Raw genomic sequence first — 16618 nt, forward strand, 5'->3', positions numbered from 1 at the left:
TAACGTCTGAAAGTTACGACTTCACGAGCCCTTTAACTAATAGTATTCCCTTATACAGGTATGTAGGTACTACGTTTCCTGAAATCAGCAAATTTCTTCTGTGGTCAATTTACTCTAATAGAAGTCAATGTTCAATTGCAATCTTATGGGCATTTAGAATTCAAATAACGTTTAATATTCGTGTTTACATGGAGCTCTGAGGTGGCAAAATGCAATGCTAATAAGGGTATTTAAATAAAATTACCTTTATTCAATAGACAAGACACACCATTCTGATTGAAAATTATTGCAAGCATGCGGTGTAAGTACCGTTTTAGTTTTCCAAGTTTAATTTAATCGAGCCTCGATTGTCACTTCAATGTAATAACATGAAGCAATACCTCGTTATGATACCTTCCAAACTAATTCCGACAAATGATGCTTTCTCTCACCAGTCCACCCATTTTACGAGTACATTATGGTCCAAGGGCCCTAAAAGCATCAAACGCTGTTTGAATGGTGTCCACTATAAATTAGATAGTAAACTCGGTAAGTATCGCCGTGACCGTCGCCGTAAAATTTGCATTTACGAGTGTGTTCGTTACATTATCTCGGTATGATTCCGTAATTGGATTTATCTAAGATCTTAAACCTGTTCCCCGTCTATTACGTGTCAGGAACGTGTTCCAGCAATCTAGTGAGAGACAGACATCTCGTCTTATAGGTAAACATATACGTTGCAAACTTGCGTGAACGCTCTGAGGTGTATTAAAAGTGCCACAATATTTTCTCAGTTCGTTGCGCTTGTCGGTAAATGCGACGTCAGTTTTTATATCTTTTGACGTTTTTATTTGCTTATGGAGCCGTAATTACCGTTCGGATTTCTTGTTTTATAATCTTTAACTATTTATGGAAATTACAGCTTAAAGATTTTATATTTAGAGTCTATTATCAACGACTTTTAATTAACTTGAAATTGTAATTGGCATCATCCGTTTCAATTATGTCCTTAGAAATTGTTCCTCCTTATGACTATTAAGTGGTATTGGTACCACTATATTAATGTTAAGAACGTCAGTTGGCAAATTCGCATTACGATTATGAAAGATTTTATGTTTTATGCTTATAGTTTTACCCACTTTTACGACGTACAATTGTACTTATTGCACACGTTTAACTAACTTGAAACTTAATTTTATATTATCGCTGTGACTTATTTATACATTATATTACATATCTTTATCATAATTAATAAACTGGAAAGCGCAAATCGCGATGATCTTTCACCTTCGAAGTCGCATTGTCTTCTCAATCTTCACCATCTACTCTAAAATCAACCCTTTCTTCACATATTAGAGTTGAAAGTTCTTTAATGTCGTATTATTATATCTAATGCGGTTTACCACGGTCCAGCACGAGCTTAATAAAACCGATCGGATCGCAATCTTCTTGTACCTATCTCATATCTGGGATTCTTGTTTGGCCCTCGGAGAATCAATTTAACAGGGCTATGCTGATAGCTACGGCTACGGAATCTGATATGAAATCTGGAAGATCTTTAGATTTTAACGCCTTAAGTGGTGCTTAGGCGGCTTTAATGCTTTGATAGTTGACTTTTATTTCTTTATTCTAATGTTGGTATCGTAATGTATGGGTGTTTTTAGAGTTTTGTTTTATTATTATCTAATGAAAGCCTAGGCATCTTATTACTGAGCGTCTATGTTTTGAACTGCAATAGTAAGCAGTAAAGTTTTTACACTTATGTTTTTATTTTAATACCTTCTTAACCGATAAATTTGAGTTTCCAACATACAAGTCAATTTACGAAATGTAATGCTATGTAGTTATAATACCTACTGGCTTATAATGCCGGAAAATAGGATAAAATGGCGCCCTTATTTAATTTAAGTGGCTATGATCATGTACCTACAAGTTTAATTAGACCCCGTTAACTTTTTTACTGTATCTATAAGGTCTTGGTCGTTCTCACCCGCCAACCGTAGCATGGGGTCCATTCGGTAACCTGAGAATTGGAACGAAAGAAGAAAGTAAATAGGTACATCCTCTCATTCATACCTCTTCTTCCTGTGTTATTTGTATTGTTTTTTGTAATGAGGTGTTCAATAAAGAGTATTTGTATTGTATTGTACATTTGGGTCCTATTTTGACAGTTGTCTGTTCGTTTGGTACTCTCAAATGATATTTCGAACATGATTTCCGAAATATTCATCGGCACGAGAGGGCGCAAATCTCGTTTAGAAATATCAATCGCGCCTTTTACCTGAGGGCCAATATTGCCCCTCAAAAACTTTCGCGCGGACCACCGTCGGTTTTTGCGCCGGGGGGTAGTGTCTGGTTGCTGCTGTTAGGAACAGTTCCACTCTCAATGAATGCGGAACCCCTGGAGCCTGGCTCCCGCGGTCCGGACAGTGGGCACTCGCTTTGGGTGTCGGCGGGCCGGTTTGGGGACCCCTGCATTAGACCATCAACACTCCTAAGGCCCCCCCCACATCTGGCGTCTTTCGAGCGTCGGCGTCTGTCGGCGTCGGTCCAGCGCTATGGAAAATGACGTCGCTGCGCAGTTGCGTCGACGCTGCGTCGACGTTGCCTCGACGTCGGCCATAGAATTGTAGACGCCGACGCTCGAAAGACGCCAGATGTGGGGGGGCCCTAAGGCTTCCAGTGTGAAGAGTTCTCAAGTATTTTATGTGCAAGTTTGAAATGCATCGACACATCCAATGCCACGGTGACTATTTAACAAGCCCATGTCATTAGATGCAGGCCGCGTCTGTGACCAATGGCCAATAAACTCCCGCGCAGCGCCTTGAATTTAAAACCAGATCCACCGAATTATACTCCTAACACCAAATGCCTTAAGTCCATTCCCTTTAAGTATACCATTTTATTTCTTATTTCCAATAGTATTAAGTAAGAATTGGCGTAAACTTAAAATGGACTTGTGTTATTTTGACTATCAGATGCAGAATGTGCCCCGTATTGTATAAAAGGACTGTCTCAGATGAACTTTAATGGTAGTTACAACCTTCATCAAAAAGTTCAAAACAGTCCATGTACTCTGTGGACGCATCATGACTTGAAATTTGAGTGGCGCTTCAATTGTCTGGATTCGTCGGTACTTTTGAGTTTCACTATAAAAAAAAACCATAAAAACTTGTATACCGCTACCGTTTACGACTTAAACGTGATTATATACCGTTAAAGCCCGTTCTCGCTAAATAATCTGCATTTTATATTTGCGTTTATGTCTCACACCTCACGCGCACACATTAATTTAATGCTCCATAACCTTTTATTACTTGAACACTAATATCGCATTATACGCACATTCAACCATGCCACAGGTATGATTATGATTAAGGTTAACAGTTCCGATAGACTTTAAATCGATGCATTTATATTTATTTTTGCTCGGATCGATACTACTGGGTGTTATTCCAAAAGCTTGTTGCGTTTGCGAGTTGATTGCTCGACATAACCAATACTTATTTAAAAATTCTCTGATTACGCATAGTTACTCTTTGCTAAACGGCCTACGGATTAATCTCGATTGACAGTCTCACAAGATTGACAACCGCGTTTGTTCATTTACGATCCTAATAATCAATATTAATCGCAGTTTCGTGGTTTTTAAAGGCGATTGTCAGAAATTCCGATTAACGTCCATATAAATATTGACATGTCCCAAAGAACGGTCCGATTGATGAATTCGTCGCTATATCATTGTCAATCGATTCTTATTGTTTCATTTTAGGTTTTTGTAAATATAGTCATACTAATTATGGAGCTTTTTTGCCGTAACGCTGCATTTTGAGGTGGAAGCAAGCCACTTTGCACGATAATAGTGGAGACCAAATAAAACTATTTTTTTCGAAGCACCCGTAATTTCGTCCCTTAGGAGCCGAGAAAAAGCGAGGTCTGTTAAAAACAGAAAAAAAAATCTACAAGTTTCACGGATCGTCCGATTAAGATAAATTTGGTGTCAATCGAAAGACTATATCTTTTCTTGATGTAAAAAAAATATTAAAAAAAATATATTAAAGAAATATAGTGTTAGTGTAAAATTATTAAAAAAATACCTTTTACGTTTTAATTTTCAAATAGTGTCTTCCACATTGAAAAATGTCTGCAAATAAGTACTTAATAATAAAGTCAAACATATTTCTTATCAGAAACTGAAAACCGCATCAAAATCGGTTAAGTAGTTTATAAGATTCATGATCCAGAAATTGGCCTAGTTTTATTGACATGACGATTTATAATTAGTGACTAATTTTAAGTACTGTATTAAGTTCTAACTATGTTGTGCTTTTCTTATTAATATAAAACACACCTTTATCTATGTATTATATAAACATTTATACATATATCTTCAAATTCATTAAACAAATTTTATTATGAGGCATTGTGTTTAAAAGCAGGCTTAGTACTTTAATCCCTACCGAATATTGGGCAAATCAAAGTTTTAAAGTTAGTAGGTACATTAAAGTACGTATAATAACATATAATTTTATAAAAATATAGCTTTTTCAATATAAAGTATATTTATCTGTAAAAAGATCTACATTTTATTCTCTTTTTTATTTCATCCTCTAGTTTAACCAGTTTAGCCAGTGTGAATGAAGCTGAAGATGAATCGGGGGGCACGGCAGTGCCCCCGCCAAGTCGAGCGCGAAGCACACACTGCCGTACCATCCTTTACTGGAATAATCTTTTTCTTGTAAATATATAATATCATCATATCAGCCTTTAATCGCCCACTGCTGAGCATAGGCCTCTCTTCGAGTACGCCACTTATCCCGGTCCTGAGCCAATCTCATCCAGAAGTGACCCGCAATCTTCGGAATGTCGTCCACCCAACGAGCCAACGGACGCCAGGCACTTCTTTCGTCTGTAAGCGGCCACAATTCCGTTAACACTTTGGCCCACCTGGCATCACTCTGCCTGGCAACATGTCCCGCCCAGCTCCATTTAGGATGACGCATCCAACGTCTTGCATCTTGGTGCGGCGTCGGATTTCGACCTGCCTCACTCGGTCTTGAAATTTAATGCCGAGCATGGCGCGCTCCTTGGCTCTCTGTGCCACTCGGATTTTATACACAGCCTCTTTAGTGAGCGTTCATATCTCGACACTGTAGGTCATGGTAGGTAGGCCACATTGGTTAAAGAGGCGAGTTTTCAGGCATTGTGGAATATTAACGGGTTTGAGGATGTCCGCTTGTTTATTGAATGCCGCCCAACCCAGCTGGATTTTCCTGGAGATCTCCTTCTGCTGATGTGTTTTGTCAAATGATAGAATATATCCAAGATACACGTATTTCTCGACCACCTCCTGTCTTTCGTTCCTAACCGTAATGGTTGGAATCGATTTACTAGAGATGTTCGTCATAACTTTAGTCTTGGACGTAGTCAGCTTAAGATCTATTCAAAGAAGCATGGCTTTCAACCATGCCTTGAAGATCTTCCAGGGACTCGGCAAACAAAAAAGGCGGCAGGTGTGACAAGAAGACCCTTGGATATTGATACTGATGATAGTTCTGTCCCATGCAAGCGTTTTTATGACGTCGTCTAGCACTGCCGTCAAAAACTTGGTTGAACTGATATCCCCTTTCGATAGATATTGGGTTACTAAGTTTGTAAAGCCAAACTTGTATTGTTGCCGAGGTATATATGTATAGCTCCTAGAGCAGATCCACGTAGCGATTGTCGATTGAGCAGCGATGGAGAGAGTCAAACACCGCCCAATGCTCGACACTGTCGAAGGATTTTTCGTAATCTACGAAGGCCATGCACAGGGTCCGGTTGTACTCGTGACTTTTCTCCATTAACTGCTTTACCGCATGTGCAACTGCCGCAACTGGTCGACTGTAGAGAATCCGCTCCGGAAATCAGCCTGCTCGGGAGGTTGGCATTCATCGAGGATACAAGTTAGGCGGTTGCATAAAACTTTTACAAAGAGTTTGTACGTATGGGAAAGGAGGCTTGTGGGGCAAAAATTCGGCTTCGATATATCTCCTTTTTTATGTAAGATGGTGACTATGGCCGTTTTCCACATATAAATATATATTATATACATATCCCTAATGTAGATAAATTAAGTACCTTCTAATTTACGTATAATTTACTACGACTTACTCGCCTTTTGGACTATGTAAGACGAAAAATCCCATATAAATAAAAGTAAGCCAACTTCTGAAACTTGTATCTCAAAAACTGCTGAACCGATTTTGATGCGGTTTTCGTTATTTAGTAAGAAATATATTTGACTTTAACCAAAAATACTTATTTTCAGACATTCTTCAAAGTCGAAGACATTATTTGCAAGAATAAAGCGCAAAAGAGAAAAAAATGTTTTTTAATAATTTCACACTAATATTGTTTGAAAAGATTTTGTATTTATTTTTTTTATGTTAAAAAAAGTGATTTTCTTTCAAGTGATATAATTTTTTTCAATATTTGTTGTTCCCTGAAACTTGTGGAATTTTTTTCTTTTTCCTAATAGATCTCGCTAAATCTCGGCTCCTAAGGGGTGAATTTTTGGGTGCTTCGGAAAAAATCGCTTACTTTGGTGTCTACTATCACCATGCAAAGCGGCTTGCTTCCACCTTAAAGTGCAGCTTTGTTTTCATAATACGTATGACTAATAGGACAGAATTGAAGAATGATATAAAAAATAAATGATTGAAAACGCATTAATCGCGCCTATTTTAATCAGGATTGTGATGATGGGATGTGAGATTGTACTGATTGTGGTGTTGTTGTGAACTTAAACATTTACAATACCTAGATCGTTTTAGGGATCTTGGTGATCAAGTTAAGCCGGTTTTGACAAGCACTTGCCTCGCTTGGGTTGAAAGAATACACGGCACTGACACAAAATAACTTAGTAGCCGCTGGCTAAAGTAGTACCCACAGAAATCTTAACTAATCATGAGTAGACCTTATCTCTTCGCAATAAGGTTTACAAATGATCAGTCAACAGTGTAGACGGTATTTCAATCGATAAGTGAGCGATAATGTAGTAATCGGTGTACGGAGAGCGAAAGTTAAATATGGGAGGCTTTGCGTAAACTATCGATAATGAGTGGCATTAGGTTTTCCACAGTATCGATGATTGCGATTGATGATTGGAGTCGGTTTACGTGATATGTGGTTGATGGAGAATTATGTCGTTAGTGGTGGCTTAATAGGAAGTGGGTTATTTTGTAAACCTAGTTGAGAATAAAGTCGCGAGTTTGAACTGCGATAGCATTTTGTGTTGTGGTGTGGTGTTGGTGATTAGGTATCCCGGAGGTATCCTAACTCCCTAAGTTATTGATGAGATTCGTTATATGTTACCTTAGAGCTATAACTATGAGCGATGAAGATAAAGATAGGTAGTCTAGTAGGCATACTAGGCATAGGTACCTATTACAATGCGCTTATGAACATCTAATAAAACTGTGGTGTGTTGCATTAGTAATTGTTTTCAGAGGATCTAAAAAAATTACGATTTTGCTAAAATACTTCACTTCATGAAATGAAAAATTTCTCAATTTAGGCTCATGACACATGATAGCTAGTGAAGTGGACTGTATGATGAGTTGGTGATATAATGGAAACACGCAGATATTATACAAATATTATAAATAATTTATTTAAGAAAGCACAACAAGAACTTAATAGATACGCGGTGACAGGCAGACTGATTGTCAAACACAAATTAAAATACTTCACAAACAATACGTTCGAAGGAGGCCGCGTGCCAGCCAGTCGCCAACAACACATATGTTATGAAGAGCATAAATATGTGTAAAACGACGAAGAACAGATTTTTTATTCGGTCTATTTTCACCAAATCCTCACAACACATTATTATTGAAAAATATTGCATCTATCCCTTGCAAGGCTCCCGCCCTTCGGCGCCGCCTCTTCTTTCCATAATCACTAAATTACCTCTGTTTTACCATGCAAAACTGGAAAAATAAATATCCCCCGTTTACTGCCAAGTTGCCAACGAGTCGGTATAACCGCCAATTTGGTACGCGATTAACGATTGACGCAAAAAATTCAAAAACTGGTCTCGAAACTGAACCACTTGATTGGATGATTGACGTGCCCTTTTATAGTGTAGAAATTAATTCAGGACATGCCGATAATGGTATGTTATTGATACTGTAAACAAAATTATGGTCTGGTATAAGACTTTTGCTATTTTATTTGTAGGTATCTGTGGGAATAAAATTGTCTTTATTTGTCTTATAAAATTGGACTTACTTACATTCGCTGTAACAGAAAAGCGATGCTTGTTGATGAAATGTGTAATCCAATGTGTTAGTTATTCTCTACATTATTAGAAACATTTAAAGTTGATGGAGCAAACCTGCTAAAAACGTTAAAATGTTAAAATAAATGTTAATCGTTCGTTTGGTTATATGAATGATGAAGACAACCGATAATTCCTTATTGGCTTCCATAAATTCTCTGTCTCTTAAGACTTAACTAGACTTTGGACTGATCTATATCTCAAAGCACTAAACAGTTTTATCGCCTTAGATTGTATCCCATTCCCATCAGCATACTTCAATGTCTATAAACTTTACTTATCTGGATAACTTAAGCTGATTTAAGATACGTGTCCAGTCTCTCTGCCGTAAAGCTCAGAATCTCAGATTTATTGCGTCTATCTAAAAGCATTGTAGTGTTATTTCCACTCGGCTCGCTAAAACCCGGCTTCGTGTCTCCTCGAGTCAGTTTCCATGCAGATTCGCAACAACTTTAAGTCATAAACATTAAGACTGGCATATTAGCGTGAAAAAATACGCTTGTCGACGCAATTCCATTTAACATTTTGTGCTTTCAGGCAATGTATACCAATGCCTCCGTTGCCAGAAAGGCGCTACCGACATTAAAATACAATAGGATATCGACCTTAAAGTCTACTGGTATAGTGGCATTTTTTCTCTGAGAAACTATGTATTTTTACCACAGGTATTACAGTTTTTAAGCGCGGTAAAGTTATCGCTGCCTTATTGCGTTGGGAAAGGCAAATGTCAAACCGGCATTTAAGCCTCAGGGAGCTATGCCATCGCTCAAGAAAGAGTGTTTTTGAGTGCAAAAATATTAATTGACTAACAATTTACGAGTGTCTTGTAATGGATCAGTTCTGAGAATTGATTTTTACCCGAGTGTTTTACTTACTGTCCTTATATTCAAGTTTTGTTGAAAATGCTGACAGAATAACAGATTTAAGAACACAGAGTACCTACCTACAAATGGAGTTCAAATTATAATAAATACAATCAATTTGTACTTAAGGGGCCTACAGATTATCAGTTCGCCGGACGATCTCAGCCTGTCAGTTGTTCGGAACTGTCACCTTTTGCGTTTAACTGACAGGCTGATATCGTCCGGCGAACTGATAATCTGTAGGCCCCTTTAAAGTTGTTTAGCAACAATTTCAGGTATACCTACCCGATTATTAATTGCTTTAATTCGTCCCCATATTGCAATCATTTGAAGATTGTAATTTTTTTTTAAACTTGATAATTTATTTTCATCAATCTTGTTCCAGGTCTGCCGGCCTAACATAAACTGCACCGCGCCCGAGAACAAGTGGCGGTACATCGTTGACTTCGAATGTCTTCGCACGGACGAGCCCAAACTCATCAAGGAGATGCGTCTGTCCTTCCCTAGCGGCCATTCTTCCTTCTCCGCGTATACTATGCTGTATTTCTCGGTAAGTTTAAACTGGCGAGAGGAAACAAATGATGGTATATCGTGGACATTGAATGTCTTCTCACGGACGAGCCCAAACTCATCAAGGAGATGCGTCTCTCGTTCCTAGCTGGCATTCTTCCTTCTCCGCGTAAGTATACTATGCTGTATTTCTCAGTAAGTATTAAATTTTCATTTGCCTGTCCCCTGACAATTGAAGGGAAAGAGATAGTAGTACATAATCGGCACATGAAGATGGGATGGATACTCGTATATGTACTTTAAAGGTGAAATCTGCTGGGTTACCGTATATATTGCCCAAGAGCGATCCCATGTACCTACTATATAATTCTCGTGATAAACTGTTATTCTTCATTTTAAAGGTAGGTACTATCCGCTGTTAGCAATAACTATGTCAAATTACACCTGACGTTGCTCTTTGCACCAATTGCTCGTAAGTTTAATGCAATACCATATTCCTTTGCTGTCTTGGATCTTTCTCGATCATTTGCAATAACATTTGACATCGCATTACGCTAAAAACTTCCAGAGATCCTCTCTTGAAATTAATTTCCTTATTTTCCAGTTGTACCTCCACAAGCGCTTCACCTGGCGTGGCTCCAAGCTGCTCCGTCACGCGATTCAGTTCGTGCTGATCATGCTGGCATGGTACACCGTCATGACACGAGTGTCCGACTACAAGCACCACTGGAGCGACGTACTGGCCGGCTTTAGCATCGGGCTGCTGGTTGCCGTGGTTGTCGTAAGTCTTCTTCTCTTCTTCCTCAGTCCCTCATTGCTGAGGATCGTGACCATGTATGCTACGTCTCCTCAGTGCGATCCTAGGCCATACGGGTCACGCACTGCATGTTGCCGCCAACCACCCTATTCACAACATCAGACCATCTGGTGGGTGCTTTTCCTCGCGCTCGCTTGCCCTCCGTTTGACCCAGGATAATCTGCCTTTCTAGGTCGTAAGTAGAAGAAATGAATTTTGTAGTTACAGTAAAAATACTGCCATCTTTCGACACAGGATTAAAACTTTTAGAACGCCATTTGACTTTAATCCTTGTTCTTTCACTGATATGTGTTAAAATTGTTAAATATCAAACGGTATAGCCATCTATACAAGGTACGACGTCATCTTTTCGAGCATACATTTTGTGTTGCAAGTTTTTTTCTTAGACTTTATTTATCTTATACGGAGTTATATAACCTTTATATATCTTTGTTGAAACTAAACTTATATAACGATTTGTTTTAGTTCCCTACGGTAACAAGTGAATTGTCGCTGCGAAAGCGGAAACCTGTCTGAAACACACTTGACCATTATTTCATTTGTATTAGCTATAACATGACCTGATCATTCAATACACGTGAATGTGTGACACAAATTGACCTTAACATTGTGTAGCGACATTGACACCATTAACCTGACTGACGACTGAGATCATATTACCATTTCTTTCACTCCCACTACGAATATGCATGTGTGAGCGAGAAGTTTTACGACCCCGATCATCAGTTTGGTTTGCGGGTAGTATAGATAGCATAGCTTTGTGGTTCAATCAGGATAATAAAATTGACACCACTATTGTTGCCATATTTTGGTGTCAGTGAAAAACTACCTAAATTGCCGCTATTAGCAACAAAGCACACAACCAATTGTTCATTAAGAACCTACGTTCTTAACACATAATATTCTTATTAACTGTCCATCCTTACCTTACCTTAGGTATTTGCAGAAAGGTTTACGAATAAATTTAGTTATTTACGATGATAAAATACGAGTAACAAAATATCTCTCACATTTCTATCAAAATAAAACAATATTGCCAAATTACGCGACTTACGCGGATTGACTCTGTTCAAGAACACGCACGCTACTTCGCTACTACTCACGCCATCTATCGCATATTTTACAAACTAGTACTATCAAGTTCAGTGTCAGAGTACCTAAATAATTTTTAATATATTTAAATGCAAGTTAATAGTGATCTACATATCTTTAAGCCATAATGTGATTAACTAACTCGTTTTTTCTCCAATTCCAGTTCACATTCGTGTCAAACCTCCGCAAGACACCACGGAACCGGCAACCCGTCAGCCACCACGACGCGGAGCTGCAAACCAACGGCAACACCCGCTCGGCCTCCGGTTGGCGCGTTTGACAATCCGACGACGAGTGACCGCAGGTCATCTCCCACGAGTATTGAACCGCAAGTGTAGCTTAAATTCTCAGCTTGATTACAACGCCATCTGTGTTGAATACTTGGTACTAGCTTGATTGAACTGTTAATTATAACGCCATCTGCGTTTGGTACTTGGAACTAAAGTAACTTTTATTGTTTGCTTACAAACAAACGGAAAAACCTACTCTACGTCAAACTAAAGTGTTTGACAGTGAGCGCTTTGGCGTCAAAAGTGAACTTACAAGTGAACAACCGATGATTATATTCTTCGACGTCAGAAAAAAAGGCAGCTTGATATCAACGCCATCTGTGTTTGATAATCGAAACTACGACGCAACGTAGTCAACCTGAAAGAGAACCAGAACTGTTATGACTTATGAATATAGATTACGATATATATGATTTTAGATTCTATTGTACTGCGAGGTAGCTAAAATGCTTTTTTACGGCTTATTGTATGTAAATTCATCCTAGATTCAATGTTAGATCTAAGCGGTAGATGGCAGTGCAAAAAAATCATAAGTATGTAGACCTCATTAAACATAATTTAAATAGAGAGTGGATAGTACTACAATAGTAAAAATTATATTCAAAAACCTATAATTTATTGGTTTTATGAACTATTTAGTTCGTCATCTAAATGACCGGTTATTTTGTACCATGATAGATATTTCTGCTCTTTATGTATGGATTATTTATTTATGTCTCGTAGAGACTTTCTAAAAGTTAGTTTTTCTTCGAAATAATATCGACTTCCTTAGTTTTAATAAAGGTCTAAGTGCCCTTTTGACTTTTTCGATTTAAAAATTATTATTTTAAGTAATGAGTCTCTAAAAGTTATTAGTCAAGTAAATTCATTGATTTAATTATGTAGAAAGTGCATAGTAAAGTTTGGTATAGCTGCTTTAGAAAAAAATACAGTACAATTATAAATGTTATTTTATAAGATGACTTGATTTAGTTTTAATGTGATTTCTGAAGTTGGAATTAAATTAAAAACTGTTTTTTTCTTTAACCAGCTATAAAAATCGCCTTATAATTATTTAAGAATATTTTACTACTTAAAGTTTTCGTGCAATGTGTTATTTATATATATACACTATTTATTCCTATACAAGCTTTCATTTAGAGTTTGTGTAAATAATTTAAAGTACAATTTATTAGTTTTAATTTTAGCATAGTGTGTAAATAAATTATTTCATTCGGTACGAATTTTAACGCATTTTATATTAATGCATTTATTTGTTTAAAAAATAAAACATGCACAGCTCATTTATTTACTTTACCATAGATAAATGTATTATAACAGACGCACGACTGAAGCAACATGTCTAAGGAGTGTTGTACTTATTCAAACTAGATGGCGCTGCATAGCATTTTGCAATTGACAAACAAGATTTATAAAGAATTAGCGTTTACCAATTTATCACATTAACTGCCCGCGCGAGCTGCGCGCTACGAGTGTAGCTGATAGCATGTTTTTTTCCCGTTTATAGCGAAAAGCGCGTAGGCACGAATTCGTAGGAATAGAGAACCTGCCTAGCGGGTCATTGTTAGTCAATGTGTTAAACACAAAACTCATACCGCAATGCAGCGCCATCTAGCTTTCAATACCATTACATGCGTCTAATATAGTTATTTGTTTACGAATATATAATTGTAGAATAAGATACCTCTGGTCTAGAAGACTCGGGGCATGTATTGGATACTGTGATATAGAGATGTAACAATATAGCAGACTGGTGAGCAGTGTAACGCTTTTTAATGTGGGAAAAATAGTAAATATGTACGTAGTTTCTTTATTGTATTGAAAAGTTCTTTCTCTGTTACCTATATACGATGGGAAAACAATTTTTTTCGAATTTTATACTTAATTCTACTCTTTTTTCATATTGTCCCAATTTATTATTTATATTTACTAACTTTATTTATTTCCAGCTTCACTCGCTATGATTTGTTTTTTAGAAATTTTTTAATCTTAATATCGGAATCAGGAGTTTTCCATATTTTTCTCATCGTACAAGCCCACACTGTTTGTTAACTGATATTTCGTAAACCTTATTACAGAAGGCATAAGGTCCACCGATGGGCAGTTAAGAGTTTTGCTGTTTGTACCACTTAGGGCCACTTGCACCATTCCCTAACCTGGGGTTAACCGGTTAAACTTAGAATTACCATGGTTACCAGTGCAATTTGACACTGGGTTAAAGGCTTAATCGGTTAACCTTGGGTTAGTGGAATGGTGCAAGCGGGCCTCCGTTGTCAGTATAATAATAGCAGTGAAAAAGTTACGATTCCCACCCATATTACCCTAACGTAATGGTTATATACTGAATGCACTAGTTAGAAAGAGACAAACTGATCATTTCAGATAAATTAGTTCAAAATTGTGACTTTTGTAACGGTGGACGTAAAAACGCCATTGTGGCCTTAAACATAATAAAAATTTAAATCTATATTTAGATTAGTTTCGCTTTGTACATATCTTGTTAGTTAAGTTTTGGTTAATTTTATTTTACATTAGGATGAATTATTTATGTAGGTGTTAAATAATTTAAATATATTGGTCGTTGATATTTGTTGGTCATTCTATTTGACTGAAGTTTTATCATCTGGTTTTCGAACTTTTATTTAGTCGATGAATACGAAATCAAAGAGTAGATAGTTAAATAATAAACAACTCTCAAGTCAAATATAATATGAAATAGCAATGTCACTAGATGGCGCTTCACATGGCCCTTTAGCTCATATTTTAACCTGTTGTCTGGGTTAAGGATCCTGAGCAAATTTTGAGTCATATTTTGAATTTTTTTTTCGAGAACGTTTTCACAACACAACCGAGGTTTGATATGACTGATATGGCCAACGCCATCTAGTAAGTGTATGTGCAGAATAAATATACAGTTTTAGAATTTTACTCATCCATGAAAATATTCAGATGAAAAAATTTTTTTTTCCAAATTATGTAATCGGAGAGCAGCCGATGAAAACCTACATTTTCAAAGTGACCAAGAAGTTTCTTATGTAACCATTTGTGACGTCCCACTAGTAAAGGTACCTTATGGCGGTTGGCGCTTATGCTATTATTAACGCCACTCCAATATTATTGCGGCGCTATGCGACGTAAGCGCCAGCCGCCATAAGTTACCTTTTGCCGTGGAACGACACATTTTAGAATTATAGTTTTATTGTCAACTGTATATGTTCAAGACCTTGTATATTGTATAGCATAGCGTTTTGGCAGCATTTCTAAATTATTTGTGAACGCTATAGATGCTTATTTTGAATTTTACATTAATGAAAAGCATAATTTTAAATAAATAAAAATAATTTATGAGATTATGGTTTTATTTAGTTAGACACTAACAACATTTTGCGGATATTTCCAAACACTACATTTTTCCGCATTAATAATCCTTCTGAAAATAATATAAATATAAAAAGACAATGTATTTATTTGTAATATTAGGAAATAACCTACCCGTGTGATTATTACTACCTAGATTCATTCGATTGATATGTGTCTAGACACCTCAATCTAAGATTCTTGAGAATACAAAGACCCATATATTATGCTAGATCTAGAGATTAAAAGATACGTGTCAATAACAAAACACACTGGGTACCTATCTTTATTGCACAAAAGAAAACACATCGTACAAAAAGGCGGAAATGCCATAAGTCAGGGATCCCTTTGTTTCCCATAAAGTTTTAAGTCATAATGTAACGTTTGTCATATTATCGTTAGTCATAAAACGTTAACTTTTCAGGATTTTCGTCAGGTTATTCTATAGATTTAGGTTAGGTTTGTTTTATGGCAATCCTGAAAAGTTACGCGTTTCTGAGAAAAACCAATTATGACTAACGAAAATTCGGACAAACAATACATTATGGCTTAAAACTATTTGGGAAACAATAGAGACCCCATAAGTCATTATCTATAAGCAAGGACCGGAAAACCCCTCTTTACGCTTAATCCTATCAATTCGGTAACCCAATCGTTTCGGTTACCTTATCATTCGGTAACCCTATCATACGGTTACCTGATTGTAATGGTAAGCTTATTGAAACGGTAACCCTAACATTGTTAAGGGTTTTTAACAGGTTTTCATTCAGTTATGGTAACCTTTATTATCCGTTGCTTATTGGTTTGCTACATTTTTAGTACATTATTGTCGAGGCTCGGAAGTAGCTACCTGCGGGCTGAGGATTCGTTTTAAACGGACGACCTATAATTTTATTATTACAGGACCGGAAGTATTTATTTTATATATTATTTATGTTATTTATTTTATTTATTTTGTTTATTTTATTTATTTTATTTATTTTATTTATTTTATTTATTCTTTCACTTTATTTATTTTAATTATTTTATTTATAATATAATAAGATTTAAAATAAGAACACACCACACGGGTAGGTATAAAGATAAGCAAAGGAACGGCAAAAAAACTTGTTTGTGCTGGCTTCATAGATCGCCCATGCCAACCTCGGTTATTCAATAACAAGTTGAATTTAAGTGGGCGTAAAGATTGCAATCGTTTGAACTAGTCAAAAACCTTATAATGAGGTAACTGAATAGACTGGGTTTTTATTTCGGTTACCGGTAACAGAGGTTAACCGTATCTGATACGGTTACCGAATCAAAGTGTTACCTTATCATACGGTTACCGTTATGGTAGGGGTTTTTACAACCGCTTCTAAAATAACCCTATGAAAAACCCCGGTTAAGG

The 16618-nt window shown here is 36.7% G+C and overlaps 1 protein-coding gene and 1 long non-coding RNA gene across 2 annotated transcripts in view; one reads left to right on the forward strand and one right to left on the reverse strand.

Moving 5' to 3' along the window:
- LOC134672090 (putative phosphatidate phosphatase) overlaps nucleotides 1-14461 on the forward strand; it is a 126932-nt gene extending 112471 nt beyond the window's left edge. Inside the window, exons 4-6 of the mRNA XM_063529999.1 lie at nucleotides 9551-9715; nucleotides 10280-10456; nucleotides 11748-14461. Of these exons, the coding sequence (XP_063386069.1) occupies nucleotides 9551-9715; nucleotides 10280-10456; nucleotides 11748-11864 (459 nt within the window). The 3' untranslated portion in view covers nucleotides 11865-14461. The remainder of the gene's footprint in view (nucleotides 1-9550; nucleotides 9716-10279; nucleotides 10457-11747) is intronic.
- The window catches only part of LOC134672125 (uncharacterized), a 715951-nt gene that overhangs the window by 649107 nt on the left and 50226 nt on the right, over nucleotides 1-16618 (reverse strand). The window lies entirely within an intron of this gene.

This window comes from Cydia fagiglandana, chromosome 16 (assembly GCF_963556715.1).
Source record: "Cydia fagiglandana chromosome 16, ilCydFagi1.1, whole genome shotgun sequence".
Classification (NCBI taxonomy): Eukaryota; Metazoa; Arthropoda; class Insecta; order Lepidoptera; family Tortricidae; genus Cydia; species Cydia fagiglandana.